The sequence below is a fragment of the Aythya ferina genome (assembly GCF_964211825.1).
Source record: "Aythya ferina genome assembly, chromosome: 2".
Lineage (NCBI taxonomy): Eukaryota > Metazoa > Chordata > Aves > Anseriformes > Anatidae > Aythya > Aythya ferina.
The window spans coordinates 70,835,149-70,854,058 of record NC_140297.1 but is presented as its reverse complement, the minus strand read 5'-3'; the positions used below and the strand labels follow the sequence as shown (position 1 = coordinate 70,854,058).

Genomic DNA, 18,910 nt, shown 5'->3' with positions numbered 1-18,910 from the left:
CACTGAAATACAAAAAAAATGAAACCATTTGCTTGAGATTTCACATTCAGCCTGCGACCACAGTGGGTTTTGACCTCTGCAACAGATAATAAAATTTCAAGAGAGGGGAAGTTTGAAAACTGAGTTATTTTAATTTCTCTTGCCCTGCGATAGCCCGGAGTTAAATCCTAAACCGTTAAAGACATATCAATCTTTTGACACTTTCATAAACCTTGGTAGTTAATTTTTTTTAGTTATTATATCGCATTTTTACTTTTTTTATTATTATTATTATTTACAGCATTAACATAACATAATATATACTGATTTACCCTTCATTATTACATCTGTCTGTAAGAGTAGGGATGCTTAAACCATAAAAATATAAATGCAATTAAAAAAATGATCTACCTATTTTCCCCAAACAATAAAATCCTCTGATTTTTTCCAGCGAGAGGTTTACAGTACCTACATTACTTGCATTTCCATGTTTCCAGAGTAGGTTTCAAATGCTGAACTGATCAGAGCTGGTTTCCTACACTATCAATGCCCTGGCTAAATTTCCTGTGCCGGGCTGCTGAAGGACCTCTGAAGCTGGAAAGTCTGGGGAGGGTGGATCAGAAACTTCACCAAGAGGTGGTCCAAAAATCCCCGAGGAGTATTTGACAGAGATTAGCAGCAGGTGAGTTGCCAGCCTCTAAAGAACTTGCACCAGTTTAAACGAGAGCAGTTTATGTAAATGTCTGTGCAAACGAGGCCTTAGGTTGTAAACTCTCAGGCCTAATCTACAGCCAGCTTGTATGGATGTGCCATGCAGACTGAAATCATCGCAGTCTGCTCATGCGAATAAAAACATGTCGAAGGCTGAGCCTGAAGTGGACAACTGTTCCGTTTCTGGTTTGAGGGGATGCCTGTCAGCAAGAGATACTCAAGTAAAGAGGTGAGGTGGCTACACTGCTACTCCATTTACCAACAGCCTTATCACTGTGGGTTGGCAGTCAGGACAGCGGCAAAGATAGTTAAAGGCACCTTACAATTAGTTTATTTTCAGTGACTTCCCTCGATTATTTTTTTGTTTGCTTGCTTTTTGCAAAACAAGAACCTTGTAGGAGAACAGCTGGAATGCACTTTCTAATGTTGGCTGTCTTGCGGGGACAGCTTTCTAGAGCTGTTCTGTCAGTCAGCATCCCAGCTTTAACAGACCTCGTTGGCACTGAAATTTATACACAAAACTCACATGTAGTACCGCACAAAGCTCAGCTGACAAAAACTCAGCTTGCAGAAACCACTGCGGCAAACACATGTAAGTTAAAGCTGATGTTTTGTGTTGTGGATACACGTGTGAGCCTTTCAGCCTTGTGGTTGTGGCCTTCCCAGGTCCCCGATCACCAGAACTGCAGATGTTTTACTTGGAGGCTGGAAGGGAAGATGGTTATTCCTGGCCCAAGACACAGCTGATGGCCTTGGGATGGGTTCTGTCTATTCCCAACACGATGAAGCCTTCATCCAGTGTGTGCAAAGAGCGGTGCTTAGACAAACTTAACGAGGGCACCTTGCAGGCAAAAGGCTCGCTGTCACCTGCCTGGAATGCAGCCCTCCTTTCCATTTGATGAATCCCTTTTCAGGACAGAGCTAGGACACCACACCGTGTGGGCTGGTGCAAGCCGCCTGCCTCCAGGCCAGATCTCAACTTCTTCACACGCCAGCCTGCGACTTCAGGTTCCACCTCGCAAGGAACCGCTGCGAAAGGCCTGCCTGTATGCGCTCAGAAACAGTGCAAATACCCATTTCCTTGAAGACTAACCCAGTTCCTCCTAGAGCCACGACCTCACTCCTCCCATCCAGTTTTACTCTTCTCCCCCGTCCAGCTCCGAGTGCTCGGTTTCCACGCGCTCTTCCCACTCACCACAGGGCGAGTGTGAATCCCTGCTGCCAAGGGGCATCCCTGCGCCTCCCCCCAGCTCCCTGCGTCCCACGAGGAGCCCTCCCCAGCTCCCCAGCTCCAGGAGGGTGCACCCCCCGCAGCCTTGCTCCCAGCCGCTGCCGCTGCCGCTGCCGGCGCCGCTCCGACCCCGCAGGTAGCGGCAGCCCGCGGGGGGCGGCGCGGGCTGCAGCCCCGGCACCTGGCGGCCCCCCGCCGAGATGGGATGGGATGGGGTGGGATGGGATGGGGTCGGGTCGGGTGGGATGGGATGCGATGGGGCGGGACGCGATCCCAGCCCAGCCGCGGATGCTGCCGAGCGGCAGCGGCGCGCCCCCGGCCGGAGGCGGCCTCCCGTCCCCGTGAGGCGGCGCCTGCCCGGGCCGCGGGGCTGCGCGGGGGCGGGCCGGGGGCGGGCGGGCCGCGGAGCGCGCCGGGGTCCCGCCGCGCGCCCATCGCTCCCCTGCGGGGCGGCGCGGGCGGACGGCGACTTTAGCGCCGACTTGATGAACTTTGCACAGCCACACAAACGCCATTTTGAGCGCTTTCCTTTCTTTTTTTTTTTTTTTCTTCTTCTTCTCCTCTCCGGGAGCGAGGCCGCGCAGCCTCCTCCCCTCCCCTCCCCTCCGTGCCCCCTCCCTCCCTCTCCCCAAGTGGTGCCCCCCCCCCCGGCCCGGCTCCTCCCGGCATGTCGCGCCGCAAGCAGCCCAGCCCCAGCAAAGTCCGGCGTAAGTACCGCGCACAAAGGGCAGCCCCGGGACCCCCCCGGAGGGAGGAGGGCTCTTTCCGGACCCGGGGAGGGAGGTGGTGGTGGTGGAAAGAAAATTAAAAAAAAAAAAAAAAGGAAAAACTTGCTTGCTTGCTGGGGGGGGGGGGGTGAGGAGGTCGCGGCGTGCTGTCGGCCGGCCGGGAGAGCGGCGAAAAAAAGCGAAACGCTCGTCCGGGGGGAAGGAAGGAAAAAGTTTCCTTGCGAAAAAAAAAAAAAAAAAAAAAAAAAAAGGGGGAGGAAAAAAGTTTGGCTGGCAGCGGTGGAGATGATGATGAGTTCGTGCAGCCTCCCTCTTCCCTTCCCCCGCTCCTCCCTCTCCTCTCCTCCCTCCGCGGCTCCTGTTTTTTTTTTTTTTTTTTTTTTTTTCTCTTTCTTTTTTTTTTTTTTTTCCTCTCCCCCTTCCCTGTTGCAGACTTTCTACCAACCAGCGGCACCAGCCGCGGCGTTTTGCCTCCAGGACCTGATGCTCATCCATATTAAACCGTCTGAGCTCAGGAATCCGGCCAGCTCATCCCCCCCCTCCCGCTGCAAAGTTTATTTTTAACCAGCCACAATTTGGATGGGGCTGCGAGGAAGCCACATCTTCTAGCCCAGCTCCGGCAGCCCCCCCGGCCCGGAGCCTTTTCCCTTTTCCCTTCTTTTTTTGCCCCGGGGCTCGGTGCCCCCCCCATTGCTCGGGGGGGCCGGCGGTGGGAGCGGGGCCCGGCCGGGAGGCCCCCGCCGAGCGACGGAGCCGGGATGAAGGCGCCCCTCCGCAGGTAGACCGGGCATCCCCCCGACACACCGCCGCCCCCCTCCTCTCCTGCCTCCCCTCCGCTGCCCCGTCCCTCTTTTCTCCTGCTTTTTCAGGGCTTTTTCTCTTTTTTTCCCCCTCTCTTTTCCTCCCCCCCCCCCTCCTCTCCCGGGACGTGCGTGTCCTTTCCCCTCCCGGCCTGCGCGGCGGGGCGGGGAGGTTTGGGATGGGGGGGGGGGTTATGGGGGTAAGGGGGGCAGGGGGACGTGGCCCCGACCCTGGGGGTGTCCCCCGGCCCTGGGGGTGTCCCCTGCCCCCGGGGTGTCCCCCAGCCCCGCCGCCTTTGTGCGCCGCTACAGGAAGGAGCCGGGCAGCATCCGAGGAGGGGGGGGGGGGGGGTCCCTGTTTCTTCTCCCCCATCCCCGTGCCCCCATCCCGTCCCCTTCTCGGAGAGCCCCCAAATCCGGCTGCCCCGGGGCTGGAAACCAACTTTTGCCCCCCCCCACACCCAAACTCTCTCCTCCGCGGCCAGGCTGGGGGGGATGCGGCGTGCGGCGCCGGACCGGGGGGGGCCGGGTTTGGGGTACCGGGGGGCTCCGCTGCCGTGCCCCCCGCCCCGGCACGCTGCTGGGGGGCAGCGCAGGGCGGCGGGGAGCGCCGAGATGCTGCTGCAGCCCCACGGGCTGCTTTTCTCTGCCGAGAGCAGAGGAGGGAGGGCGGTGGATTGAACTTTGTCATGTCGCAGATAAGTTTCCTCTGGCTTCTTCTCCCTGCGCTTCTCCCCCCGCCTCCCCTCCGCACGCACGCGGGGTTGGTTGTGTTGTGTTGGTTTTTTTTTTTCGTATTTTTTTTTCTGCTTTCTTTTTTTTTTTGTTTAGTCTTTTTTTTTTTTTTTCACCCTAAAACGAGCCAACTTTCCCTCGTTTCACCTCTCGGCTGCGATATCCTTGTCTGCTCGGCATCCTCGGCCGGGAGGAGCGAGCAGGGCGCTTCCCCTGGCTCAGCACATTTCCCTTCCCGGCCCACCGAGCCCCCCCCAGCTCCTCCAGCCCAGGCTGGGGCTGATGCTGCCTTGGTGCCGGCCGCCCAGCAGCCAGCATCCTGCCGGGGAGCCGCCGAGCTGATCCCCGGAGGGAAGCAAACCAGGAGAGTTTGAATCCCTCGCAGGCAGGCAGGCAGCCGAGCCGTGCCCCGTGTGCTCAGCCACAGGGCAGGCTGCAGGTTTCGCAGGGGCACCGAGGGCTTGCTAGCGCAGTTCCTGTTTTCCACAGGGTCAGCCTGCCCGAAATGCAGGGATGCAGGGGCTCGGGGTCAGGCCAGCCATATTTGTTTTAGGTCCTGGGTTTCCCTTTGAAGGCTGGAGGGTGTGCAGCCTCTTCTCGGCGCGCCTGCATAATGCCCAGCAGCCCTAACGGGGGTTAGGTACGTCCAGGGAAGAATGGGGCCTTTTGTCTGCTAGAAACCCAGAACCAGCGTGAGCCCAGCACCCAGTCAGCCCCAGTACCGGGGCTCTGCCTCACCTGCCTGCCTTCTGGCTGCGGGGCAGCTTTGCTCAGCCTGGTGTGGCCTCTTTCGCTGCCTCACCTTCCTCCTCCCAGCATCCGTCTCCGGAGCGGAATTTGCATCGTGCAGTTGGAAAAACACCGTCCCGTAGGTGCAGTTGAGGAAACTTTTCTGTTGCTCCTACTTCGCAGGAAGCTTCTAATTGTCAGGCTGCCATTTGTCCGTCAGGAGTGGCTATTTTTGTCGCCACTATTTCACATTTCCTTTAATAACTGACGACCCTAAAAAATACATATGTGTATATACGTATCATGTATTTACTATATACATATAGATATCACGCATGTATGTATATGTGTGTATATATACCTATTTTTTTAAACAATATTAATTATTAAGACAATATAACAGGGTGTTTGCTGACTGTTTTGTTCTTTTTTTTTTTCCTCCTCACCCAAACCTGGGCTTTGGAGCTTCGTTTGCTTGCAGATTTCGGTGTAGTGGAGCATCTTACTGCACCTCTGCTTACTCAGGTCGTGCACCCCTTAACTCCTTGCTGTGTTTGCTGGCCCTCTGACCAAATGGCTTTTGGCTGTGATTTTGAGGGTTCAGGAGATGCTCGAAGTTTCAAAACTGGGAAAGCTGAATGTCTTAATTATCTGTGAATAATATCTGCAATCGCCATCGGTACCAAAGGCAAGTGTAGTGTTTCCCAAGGCATACAGACAGTGACTTCTGTAGTGCTTTTCTCAGTCCTTAAGGATGTTATCGCTTTGTCTACATTGAAGTCACAGGGCAATCATAACAAAAGCTTGACTTTAGCCAAAGCAAGTTTCTTCTTTAGCAGAAATGCAGTTTGGATTGCCCTCGGTTGGATTTCTTATTTAAATAAAAACTGTTCCTGTACTTACATTGTGTAGATTAAAAACATATAGATAAATCCGTTTGGTTATATTCATTATCCCTTGTAAAAGTAGGTGGTGCTTAGAAGGTCATAGGATAAGTGTTGCTAAGCAGCTAAACAGAAGGATGCTAAAATTAACCTGAGTGTTTTTGTAAGGGATTCACTTTTTAAGTTGCAGTGGTCTTTTAATTGACGTAAAATGCAAGTTTCTGATAGTAAGACATCTGAAAAAAAAAATGTTTAGATGTGTGAATAAAGCTTTCCAGAGGACTGTGCTGAGCAGTCAAGTTGTCTAAGTAGAGAAGTAATTCCAGCCTCCCCCAGTATGCCTAAATGTTACCAGGATCGGGCCCTCCATTTGTGCCCTTTGCAAATGTCCTTCCAGAGTTATCTGTTGCTCACTTCTCCGAGAGCATCTGATGTGTATTGGATAGCAGCCTGTAGGGACGGTCTTGGAAAAAAAAAGAAACTGCAAAGGCTCCCCAGGAGCAAGCAGAAAACAAGTAAATCCTGTTAGTCTCAAATCTATGCAAGTGCAGAAAAAAAAGCCCCTTTTAACTTTTTGATGGATGATGCCTGAGATTGGAAATCTGTGTTTTAGGTGTACGCTCCTGCAACGTGTGAAGTCATGTCTGCTGCTTCCCGTGCAGCAGAGGCTGCTGCGAAGGGAGCGTGCTGTCGGACCGTGCTGGTAGCAGTTTGAGACGGCTGCCTTGATGATGTGGTAGTTTCTTTCCTGGGAGGTAATCGTCTTCAGAGGAGGACGGCAGCGCTGCTTGCAGCTCTCGGGAGGCAGGGAGAATGCCTGTTGCTCCGTGTCCTTTTCTTTTACCTCTTTTGTGAGTTCAAGCAGAACGGCCGGTCGTGGGATTACAGCTTTAAAATATGCTTTTTCAGGAGTATTCTGCGCGTTGGAAAGGGGCCAGGAACTGCTTTGCTTCATCGTGGATGTAGTGCTCAGGTGCCCGGCAACTTTTTTGAGAAGTGTCTGGAGGAGCAAACGTAAACTTGTGGGGGTGAGAAGGAATTGCCTCCTGAGACTGTGCGATGATTTAAACAGCCTTGTTTCTGGCTTTGAGGTGGGAGGTTTGACTTGCCGTGTTGTTGTCCAGAAGTTAAAGCAGATTTTCTTTGGGGAGGCGCAAGATGAGCCCTTCCTGTGTGTGGTGGTTTGTAATATCCTACGTGAAACAGCAGCTGTGGGAGCTGCCCCCTGCCTTCCATTTAGAGGTACCTTTATAGGCAGCTGGTCCTCTGGAGCCGGGGAGGGCTCAAAAGTTGCCGAGCTTTGCCGGGTCCGGTTTGGTTATCAGCCTGTGGTTACAAATGAAAGGAGGTGAGCTCGGCTGAGCTGCAAAGTGCTGGCTCTGCTCTGGGGTACTTCTGGAGAGGAATTGTCCTGAAATTGTCCTCTTGTTTTGAGGGCCAGCAGCTCAGAAATGAGCGCGGGGCAGCAGTACCAGAGCATCTCAGTCACCTTCCCTTGGCGTGTTGCTCAGAGCAGGGTGTGACAAAACTTACCTAGAGCTCACGCTAACGTTTTATGGGGAAAGGTGAAAAGTGCAGGTAATTGCCAGCTGGGCCATATGCTGTGGACTCCTGTTGGGTGGCTCGTTTGGCTTGTGCTGCACTACCCCAGTGGTGGAAAAGGGTCGGAACAAGAAAAAGGGCCTGGACAAAAGGGAGAAGAGTCAGTGGGATACTTGGCTCACAGCTGTGCCAGCAGTAAAGCTGTTACAGATGCCTGCTGCAGTCAGAAGTGAATTGCTTGATGTAACCGAACAGCACCTGGACCCGTGTTTCCTTCAGAAATGACACAGGCACTTCTGGTGTATCCTACTTTTTTTTTTTTCTTTTTTTTTTTTTTTTTTTAGTGGTAGTATTTCAGCCTTCAGGTTGGCCAGCCTAGGAATCAGTAAAGGTGCTTGCCTTTGAATAGGTGCTTTACACAAAAGAAGTAGTTGATGGGTGGAGACTGTTTATTCAGAGTGATTCAACTAAGTAATGCTAAGAGAATCTGAATACCTCTTTAGAGATGTAGGGAAAGGCAGCTGTTTTAACAACAGGATTCACCTGCAGAGTCCACAGAGATGCTAGAGCAAGGGAAAAGAAAAGCTGTCAATATCCCCCAGGGGCGTTGTTAGGCTCCTGGCCTGAAATAGGTATTCAAGGACCATTAGAGAGAGAGGCCTTTAACGCCTTGATTGCCTCCCCCATCTCCTTTGCTGGTGTCCCTGCAGGAGCACCTGGAATGCAACTTTCACATTCCGCTGCCTTCCTGCATCTAACCTTACTCACCAAAACCACCTCGTGCTTAATCTTATTTGCTTAGCAACTTGAAAGATTTTTTCCTTGTGAAGAAGACATTGCCTGCCTTGGCCTGGTGTCTGATGTTGCTCTGAAGATGGGTTTGCACCAGGGATGTTACTTCGTGCAGAACGCGCAACAGGTGTTGGGAGAGCTGATCACACACTGACTTACCAGCACAATCACTGGCAGCTTCAAAAAATTAAATTTTGGCTTTTCAGTGGCTTTGAGTAAAAACTACATTAAGCCATCCTAGAAGTTTTCTATGCTGGTATGCCTGGACGACTTGCTAATTTGCCGCTGAAAATAAATGTATTTTGTGGTTAATGATGGAAGTGTCAGCCCCTGATACATGTAAGACTTCTCCGGTTGGCATCTCCTGGTGGAGATTTTAAAGCATGCTTTCTTGATACAGCACAAACTGACTTGTAGGTGTTGTAGGAATGGGTGGCCTGCATCACCCCTCCTTTGAAAACTGAGGATGATCAACTGCTGACAAACTTTTTTTTTTTAGTTAATTTAGGTATGTATCTCCTCTGTAAAGGTGAGAGGAATGAAATGTTCACGTTGAAGTGTAGCTGGCCTTTGCTTTTACCGTGTGTGATGACCTGGCGTTAGCAGGAGCCCTTGTTAGTCCCGCTCCTTACGGCAGGTGATGTCAGTGCTCAGATGTATCAGCGCCTGGGAGTGTTTTGCTTGCAGTACTTGCATCACAGCAATAAATCCATTCCTGTGTTGAGGCCATGCTCCTTCACACTGCTGGTGCTGCAGCTCAGGCAAGGGAGAACTGCTTTGGATTTTGCAGTAATCAGCAGCAGTACTTCCTTTTGCTTCCTTTGGGGAGCAACATCACTGTTAATTTGGACCACTCGCAGCTTTGGGTAGGGGAAAGAGCCTAGTTTAAGTTCCTCTCCTTGTTCTATTACACAAAATGCATTTTCCTCCTCAAATTAAGTTTATTGTGTCTTGTTGCTCTTAGGGTTTTGAGCACATGAGAAGCGGCCAGGACATGAATACCCATGTACTGTTCTTCATCCAAGTGCACGTGTTTTTCTGCTGCTCATGCAGTTGCCTGTGTATTGAGGACAACAGGTGGCTGTGGTGTCTTGGGCATGTGCTTGCTGGCTTTGTCCTCTTCTTCTCCCCAAAAGCCTTAAGGGATCCTGAACTGGTGTGCACTTGGATAACTTGTGGCACCGCTCAGATGTTCTGCGGTCTGAGCGTCCTGATCTTTTTGGATAGAAGGAAGGAAAGCTGCAGCAGGAGGCTCACTTTTTAGGTGAGACTCTGAAGGTCCAGGAGGTGGATCTGCGTGCTGCAGAAGACAGTTGTGGACGAGATGGAGCTGGGTTACTGGGGGCTTCCGTTTATGAGCTTTGACTCTACTTTCCAGGCAAGGAAGTATGAGTGCAATTACAAGTGCTTCTCAGTGGAGGTGTAACTTATGCCTTGCATTTAGTTGATTTGGAGGACACATTTCTTTTGTTCTCTTTTTCTAGCAGCTGCAGGTATCAGTGGTTCTTCTTCCTTATCAGACGGCCCAGCCAGGTGCCAGCTAGTACCTCTTACCACGTTTCCAAGTAAGGTTCAAAGCTCTGGTCCTTGGCAGCTTCTGGAACAAGTCTTGGATCAGCTTCCAGCTTTCACAGCAGATAGGTGGCTTTTCTGCTTGGGAAGATCTCTTAGCAGTGTTTGAACTGGCAGGAGCCCGACTGTCGTGTTGCGAAATGGTAGAGAGAGCTGTATCACCGTGCCCCTAATTCCCTGATGTAAACTTAGTTTATTGTTGGAAACCGTGCTTCTCTTTAAACTGCGAGGAATTTCTCATTTTCATATCAGTGTCACCTACATTTTGAAGTAGAAGCCTTCTCGGTCCTCTGTCTCCATTCCTCCTTTTTGGGAAGCATCAGTGTTGTTTTGCTGCGTGTGAAGTGACTGGGAGTGGCTGCTGCATTCTGCCTACCCAGAGGGTGAATTCCTAGGGGTGGGCGAAGTGATCGATACCTCAGAGTGGATGCCAGTTACCCCAGAAGGAAGCCATGCAGATTATAAACTCTGCAGAAAGGAACTGGTGGATTCTGTATGCTTGGTAGCCCCGTTAACTGCACCTCAAGCCGTTCCCAGTCTGTACTTTCAAAGCTCTTGGAACTTTTAAGCTCTTTAAATCTAGTGACTCAGGATTTTCCATGGCTCCCTTTTCCCTTGAGAAAGAAAAAAAAAAAAAGATTGGAATAAGTGGTAAGGTTTCTCATCTTAAGTGCTCCATAGTCAGCAAATGCGTTCACGGAGCTGCTAAGTGGGCCAAGCTGAACACAGATTGTGTCTCATTACGGTTGCTTTTACGTGTTTAATAAATCAATAGATGTGTAAATAGTATGTAGAAGTGGAAAACATGGCTTCACTCGAATCAACAGCAAAATTCTTTCAGACTTCACTGGACTGAGGTTTTATGTGGGGTATGTACAGCTGAAAGCTCTTGAGCATTCATAGCATGAAAGACGCCAGGAAACTTTAAAAAACTGAAACACTAATGGTGCCTTTGTATTTTTCTGCTGCTTGAAATTCCTACAGGTGTAGTTACAAATTCAGTGTATCTATTTTAGGAGCTTGTTCGATAAACAACAAACTGAATTTGAACTATAATAGCCTATTTGACTAAATTCTCTTCCATCCTGGTTTTGGACAATGCTGAAACAGCGTGGGCATCCCTTTTCTAAATCGTAGAGGCTATGCTCTAGCTTTCGTGAGTATATTCCCTCTGCTGAGTGGGAGGAGGACTTGTCCTTCCCAAGCCTGTTGTTCCCTGCAGGAAAAGGAGAATGCAGAGAATTCTCCCCAAGGATGGATCTGGGGCAGAGATGGCCCCTGCGTCTTTGGGGATGGAGTTTTTATTTACACCCTTGCGTAACCCTTAATCTCCATAGGAAAAGATGTGGGCTAGTAGATTTGGAACGCCGCAGGTTTGCATGTGGCTGTGGTCTGCCCGACGGCCGACGTGTACTGGTGTGGCATAGTGAAATGTCCTGCTGCCTGCCTGGGGTCGTCCAGCGAGGCACCCCCTGCAGAAGGATCTGCTGGTGCCTGACTTTTGGCCTGGTGCGTTGGCAGCCTCTGTCTTGCCTGCGCTTGACTTGCAGTAAATGCTTCCGTCTGTGTGCTCACTGTCTTTCTTTTCCAAATGATCACTAAAAAGTGTGTGGGCCAAAAATAATTTACGTTGGACAAGAGGATGCCAGCAGCACGTACAAACGGCGCGCTGTATTTGCCGTCCCGGCGGGTGATTCGAACAGGGCTGCGCAACTCGGTAGCACAGATGTGGATTAAGAAAGTCCAGATTGCTGATGTAAAAATTCCCCCTCTTTCTGGTAATGGATGTTTATACGAGCTGCCTAGTCTACAGACCCGAGAAAAGAGCTGGTGGTGGTCTTTGTTTAATTCCCACTATACAGATGCCAAGTGTTAGGCTTTGATTTCCTACACTGTAAACTCTTCGGGGCAGGGATCAGCATTCAATTACTGAGTTTTGAAAAGCCACCTAACACACTGTGGAACTGACCTGCTCGGCACTACCTCAGTATAAATGTTTAATTATAACTATCTCCTTACCCCGTGGTGGAGTCTTTCCAGATATCAAGGTTGAGGCATGCTGGGAACCTGCGCTGCTGCTGCGGACGTGTCCGTGTATAAACAGAGAGCTTTGGTTGCAAGGCACAATTTGGGTAGCTCTCCTGAATGCCTAGGTTGCACACGAGGGACAAGGATTCGGGTGGTTTTTTTCTAGGTAATAGTGCAAGAATATGCACATGTTCAGGGGGCTGCGTGGTGCTTGGTTTAGAAGGAGGTACGCTCCTCAATTTAATACTAGTTTGAAAACATCGGTCAGAATGCATCCTCTCTCGCTTTTGCTTTAGGTCTGAATGTAAAAATGACAAATATTAAAGTTATGAAACGCAGAAATTAGAAGAAACTGGGATTAGAAAGGTATCACCCCTCGACACGTCCTGTTCCCAGGACTGAAACGAAGTGCAGTTGCTGGCTCGTGCCATTCAGAACATAATCTAATTCTCTTGCCTTGAGTGACTTGCATTGTAGCTTTAAAATGAGTTCTTAAATCACCCCAACAGTGATGTATGTATCATTCGTTATGTTTATATAACATGAAAGCATATGGAGTAATGGAAACATCTAGAAATTAGACCTCCAGAGAAGACTCCCATTTTAATCAGGTTACTTACTTGGATTAAACCAAACCAAATTTAAAACATGTGGGCTCGTGTACTAACCTAGTCGTGTTTTCAGCACTCCGGGGGTCCGTCTGAGAGTTTATCGGTGCGCTGTCGTAGGCTGTTGCAGCCGCCTTTATAGGAGCAGTTTGGTGTTACTAAGGTTGGAATAAGCTGATGTCAGATTTTTGTCCACAGTGCATAGCAAGTAGAGGTCAAACACTTGCACAGCCGGTGATACTATGACTTGTTAAGAATGTACGCAGCAGGTCGCTTTTCAAAACATCTTTTGAAAAGCAGCCTGTGAGAGCGGTGCCACGTATAAGAGACATGCATCTTCCTCTGGCATCAGCAAATGGATGCATCCTATCAAATTGGACTGCTGAGCGTGTTTAGTCATGTTGCTGTAATAAGCTCTGGGAACAGGAATGGGTTTTACCCTACTGCACTTCATGAAGATTTGAATGAATTTGACTGGTTTGTTCCAGAGAAACTCGTGTTTGTTATCTGCCACTTTTGGGCTGGGTATACAGAAGGAAGGAGTCAGTTTTGTTTCTTGGCTGAAGGGGGTTTCTTTGCAGTGGAGGATTGCTAAGATTACTGCACTCAGTTGGACCTCTTCTAAGGAATAATAACTTTTAACAAAATCCCAAGCGATTCCTGGAAGGGTCAGTGTTTCTGGAGCTGGTGGTGTATGTGGCTACTCGATCTTGAGACTCACCTTTGCCCTGATAAACCAAGTGGTGGGGACCCTCCTCTTGCTTCCCGCTGTAGCTTTCAGGCGCCTCTACTTCTCCTGTCCCGATGTCTTGTCCTACAACGTGCACAGATGTAAAATTTGCTGTGCTGGGTGTTACCATCTTTACCTTTTTCTTCTTGTCTTATCGCAGCTTGGCCTGATGGCTCTCACGGTATTTTTAAAATTTGCCTCTGTGTGTATGTCGGAGGCAAGCCTAGATCATGCCAAGCACTGATCCCGCAGACACTTCAAACATAGATATAATTCTGCTTCAGGAGGCTGTTCCATTTAAGTTAAAATGCTGGCATGGGTGAAGTTAAGGGAAGTGTTTCAGGACTGGGGCCTGTGTTTAACTTGCAGAAAAAGTATTCGTGACACAAGCCAGAATCTTTAACCCATTTGAGCTGTGTCTCTGAATGCATCTTGCTGCCTTCCATTTCTGACCTACTTGAGGAAGCAGTGCTGAGCTCACAGAGGTGCAGCTGGTCTCGTGGCCTGAGAAGAGCCAGCCTTGAGGAGACGCAGCGCTAGACATGGCTGCAAACCCAAACTCCTGCGGCACACGGTGTCTGCAAGAGTTAAAGCAAAGCGCTCCAGCAGCTCATGTGTTCTCTGTGTGTGCATACTTTCCTAATCTTGACATGGGGTCTGAGCTGCAGGCTCCGAGGCTGTACGTGAAGTTGGCTTGGCTGCCACCTTTTCGCTCCCCGAGTCTGGCTGCGGCTCAGCGGAGGGATGCTCTCTGCCGCTGGGATTACTGCAGGCAGCCAGCTGCCGAAAACTTGCACCCGTGGGGCCGGCCGGACCAAAAGGTGTCCTGGCACAGCTCACGCGTCCTTGCGCTGCCTGGTGCCTTTGCAGGGAGCAGCAGAGGGAAGGAAAAGTCCCACAGTGGCCCCTTCGCTGCTTCTGGAAGACATCTCACACCCGCCTTGCGCTCTCGGGTTGGTCTGGGCGAGCTTTCTGCTGCTCTGCTATCATCATTTGGCTGGAGAACAGCTGCCTCCGAGGATGGGGGTCTGTTTTAAAACAGGGGAACAGCTGTACAGAGCGGGGCCTGCGGGCTGGCAGGCAGTCCCCGCGTCTGGGCAGGGGGAGGACAGAGCACGTGTCTTTCTCCTCTAGGTGACAAAGTCCTCAGGGCAACGTGGGCCCTGCCTGTCCGGGAAGAAGAACTGCAGTTCCTTCACCCCACAGCCCGGCTGTCAAAAGTTACTGAACGCTTCTGACCAGAGGCTGCAAATGAAAACAGCCTTTTTTTTTTTTTTTTTTTTTTTTTGCTAAGGTTTCCTTGGAAAGGCTGCCAGTGGCCACCTCGCCCCACCCTGCAGACGTGTGGGCGGGAGTGGGGGTAGCCAGCAGGAGGGAACATCACCAAAAAGGCAGAGCGACTTGGCTCCCGGCCACGAACAGGAGCAGGAACAGCTGCCTGGATGGCCCCCGGAGCCTCACTGATGTCAGCACAGCCAGCGCTCCTTAAAACCCCGCACCGTGTGTGGGGGGCGCAGGGGGGCATGGCTGGGAGCAGGTTCGAGGGGGGAAAGCAGTGCATAAAAAAACTGCTTTTTTTTTTTTTTTTTCTTTCCCCCCTGTGTTTGCTCTTCGAAGCAAACCTCTGTTTTCTGTAGCAATGGGAAGGTTTTGGATGAGTGAGTGTGAGTTACAAGAAATTCGTAAAAGCCGAACGAGTTTCCAAAAGCAAGGAGCAGAAAGAATAAGCGTTGTAAAGTTTGTGTGTGTCTGCGGTGTGTCTGTTTGCTTGCCTTTTTCCTCTTAAGAGAAGCGTGGCTAAGAACAGTTGGGTGCTGCTGGAGAAATCTGTCAGTGCCATTCCCTTCTCTCTCTCCTGTGTTGTCTCTGAGAACTTGTCATACTGTGACAGATCATACTGTCAAACATCATACTGTGTTTGAAAAGTATCTGGCTTGCCTTGGGGAGCCGCATGAAGTACGGCAGGATGTGGCATCCTGCAGTCAGCGTGTAGCGTAGGCTCACTTTGCCTCCTGCGCTGGCTTGAGCAGGGGCAGGGAGCGCACATAAGAGCAGCGTTGTCTGTGCTCCCTTCTGCTGATCCAGAGAGACGGCACCCGCCTCACCCTGTGGTTTACTGAAGCTGTGTTTCCCCGTACGTGGATAGCCGGAGTCCCTCTGTGAATAAGGGCTGTGGGGGTGTCTGTGTAGCCGCCCTGATGTGGGGTTCACAGTGCAGAATTACCCTCGGCTGATACTGAACCAAATGAATGCGAGTTCCTCTCAGGCCTGAGACGGCTTCTTCCTATTAAACACGAGTGCAGTAGTTTCCAAAAGTCACAGGAGAATCTGACGTGTGGCTTGCAATGCTGAGGGAAGAGGATACCAGCTTTTCCAGAACTGTACAGCTCGATCGCAGAACGAGGTTGGACTGGACATGAAACTGGATTCCAGGGTGACGTGGTGATTGCAGTCTCCGCCGGCTCTGCTTCTTCCCACAGCTGGGGAGTTGATTTTCCCAGTAGGCCTGTGCCAGCATGGTCCTGCTGCTAGTCTTGTGGTGTTTCCCCAACACAGAAGTTGTGCTTGAATTGCTTGCAAGTGGTGTGCAGCGCACAAATCTAGGCGACAGGGGTAAGCCAACCTATCCAGGCTTGTTGCAAAGCTGAATTTGCAAAATGCTGTCTCCGTCAAGGCCAGTGTAATAATAAGTTGCAGAGAGTCTGTCTTGAAAAACAAACAGCGTGACACAGGCGTTCAGGGAGGAGGTCGTTGTGCTCTTGTGTAAGGCTGATGCTTTTTGTTAACTTTACAAGTCGGGTTAACGTCTCCTGTATCGTTCCAGAATTCTTGTAGCAATTAGCAGAAACGACACAGGGTCACAGAAGTTGTACAGGCCAGGATAAGCATCTGTTCGTGTGCTTTTCGATCCGGAGAGTGGCATGAAAAATATGTTTGCTGAAGGTGACAGAGAGACAGGAACAGAGTCAGGGAAAGAACCCACACACTCTAAATCCTGCCCCGTGTCTTCACCATTAGATCCTGCTTCCTGTCTAGGCAGATGAACCCACATAAAACCCCTGGTTCACAAACAGATGACTTTCAAGTACTACCAACATTGGAAAATACAGCTAGGGCTAATATATTTGTCCTGACTTTCATCTTGAGTGCCTGGTGGAACACCTGTAAGTATTTACATTTTAACACGAGCTTTTGTGCTTGTGAAAGCAGACAGTTTGACAGCAATGACCTCTCGCACAAAAGCCTGAATAAGTGATGAACTTCCAACAAATCCATGACCTGAACTCTGCTGGATGCATATTGAAGGCGACAAGTTAATATGGCCCGTGGCAGTACCAACAGGAGGCCTGGCTCTGTGCTGGGCTCTTCTGCTGGAGGTGGCCTGCCTCTCGCCACCCTCCATGCCTGCCCAAAGGCCTGCATGTAAGTCCTGGGAAATACGGGTGCCTGTGCTCGCTGCCTAGGTGAGGGCCTCAGGCACATGTTTGCTGCAGATTTGACTTCAGTGTTCCTGGAGGTTTCTCGTCCTGCTGCTCTGCTCAGACACTGGGTGAAGGGCTTGGTTTGAGTAGCTGAGAAGGGAGGAGGGTGGATGCGTCTGGGGCCTCCTAAGTGCTGCACTTCAGAGTTTGCTGTGCTTAAATTGAATTGAGAGATAGTTAAGACTTCAATTATGGGCAGCCCTGGTGTTGGACACGTCTCTGCTGCAAGCGTGGTAACCTCTGGCTGTCAGACAGGGAAGACAGCTGTGGTATGGTAACCTCTGAATTCACACTGACCTGAATCACGCTGAAGCTGCGGTTCCAGGGATGTTTCCCAGTTCTGCCCTGCCCTGGAATAAGCAGTTCCTGGTACCTGCTTCTCCACTGAAACTTTGGGTCACAGCAGGGAATGCCTCTTCGAGCTGGCACTGCTGCTGTAAGAAATGCCTCTGGATCTCTGGCTGGAGGTTTTTCAGACCCATGGAGTACGTCATGCTGCATTTTTCAACTGCAAACCTGAAAACTCAAGTGAATGCTATTTGTGTCTAATACCAAGTCAGACCTAAAGCCCATCTAGCCCAGGTTGCCAGTTGATGTGAGTTTATCAAGACAGAGTATAGCAAAAGGGCATCTGCTGCTGATGCTTTTCCTAGTGAAGTCTTCCAGGATTTTGTAGCCTCTGGAATCTCTTCAGCCAAAGGGTTCAGTATTTAGGTTCAGGAATCCTGTTTCCTGAGCTTGCCCAGTGGCTCTTTGAACCTGTACAGGCACTTGGCATGTGTCTCACAGTTTCACTACATGCTTTGTTGGAGGGAAGGTGAAAAAAACAACTTTGTAGACCTGCCATTTGATGCTTCCACTTGGTACGATATAGGACGTGGGCTATGGGAAGTAATGCGTGATTGACCACTACTGACCGTCCTCATGCCTTTTGGGGTTGTGTGGACCTCTGTTGTATCCCATCTGTGGCCTTCCTCCCAGGCTGGAGCCCCGGTCTGAGTATCAGTGGTTATGCAGAAGCTGTTCCATGCTCTTGATTACGTTGTTCACTGAACACTTGTTAAAGCCATGGTTTGCCTTGTTAACATCTATCACAGACACATGCCAAAAGTACTTTATTTGCCTACATATTTATTGCTGTAAGACATATAGTTGGAGAGGCTTAAAGATTTCCAGGTGCTGCCAGGATTCTCCTCTTCAGCAGCTTTTTTAGTGGAACTTTCTCTGTATTGGCAGGTTACAGGCAGGAGATGCTGACTGGTGAGGGTGTTTGCAGATCTGGCTCATCTGCTGAGCTCCTGATTACCTGAGAACTGCTTGTTTAGATGGTGCTTAGCTCTCTGCCTTCCTCCCTTCTGGTATACTACTGGTTTCTAAGAGCAGTGTCCGGGTATCCCTCCACTTAATATCTTTTTTCCCCCTACAGATGGCAGCCTGAAGCACGCCCTGCACATCTGAAACCTTAGTGAGTGGAATTTAGTCAGAGACAATGGGCATCTGTCCTTGCCAGCTGTGGGGGTATTTCTTTGAGCTCCGCCCGAGCCAAGTGATACTGCCCACAAAAAAGTTAGCCTCCTTTCTTCATCTGCACTGCTCACATGGGATGGTAACTGGGATTTGCCCATCTGTACGGTCTCAGCAGCTGTCAGAGGAATTGTTTTGAGCTCCTTGAAGTGAAATGCTTATTGATGTAACTCTCTTATGTTTGTATCCCCTTGTCCACTTGTAGGACTGCTGCATGTTGCTGAACTTGGTGATTTTAGCTTCTTGTAACCGAAGGAATGTTGCTTCAGCACTACCATACTGCTGGTATTTAATTACGTTAGATCACTCCCAGGCTGCTTCACAAATCAATGCCTACAATACTTACTGAAACGCAGATACTTGTGAAGTGCAGAGTGAGAACGGGGAGCTGTAGATCAGGTCATGCTAACCCCTTTCTCCGTGTAAAGTGCTGCACATTCTTCAGTACTGACATAGCCTAAAAAGGAACCGTGGCTTTTAAAGCCCTACCTTACTTAACCTGTGTAACAAATGATGTGTGCTACTTGATTTGCCTTTAGTTGGTGTAAAACTTTATTCTGACTTGCCAGAACAGGGAACTTGGTTCCAAGTAATATGAATGGTGACAATAGTGATTCCAAACCTTTTGGTAAAGAAAGCATTTCACAAACAGAACTCAAATTTATCTAGGTTACTTATTTCCTTTATTAAGCATGTGAAGATTTATGAAATATAGCGGTCTTATGAGAAACAAACCCTGCTCGTCGTGTAGTACTGGTTTATAATGATAATCTTTCAATGTAGCTGTGTATAAAACCATTCTAATAAGCCGTTGAGCACTTAGTCCTGTACTCTG

The 18,910-nt window shown here is 49.9% G+C and overlaps 1 protein-coding gene across 5 annotated transcripts in view; it reads left to right on the top strand.

Moving 5' to 3' along the window:
• Positions 1–2,266: 2,266 nt before the first annotated feature.
• RREB1 (ras responsive element binding protein 1) overlaps positions 2,267–18,910 on the top strand; it is a 124,804-nt gene continuing 108,160 nt past the window's right edge. For 2 of the 5 annotated variants that reach the window (XM_084508232.1, XM_084508230.1), the window contains exon 1: positions 3,086–3,427. Coding sequence is in view for 2 of the 5 variants with exons in the window: in XM_084508233.1 (XP_084364359.1) it covers positions 2,589–2,628 (40 nt within the window). In the remaining 3 variants the exon portion in view is untranslated. Of the gene's footprint in view, positions 2,629–3,085; positions 3,428–18,910 lie in introns of those variants that run through there. The other 3 variants (XM_084508233.1, XM_084508229.1, XM_084508231.1) reach the window with 3 other exon arrangements.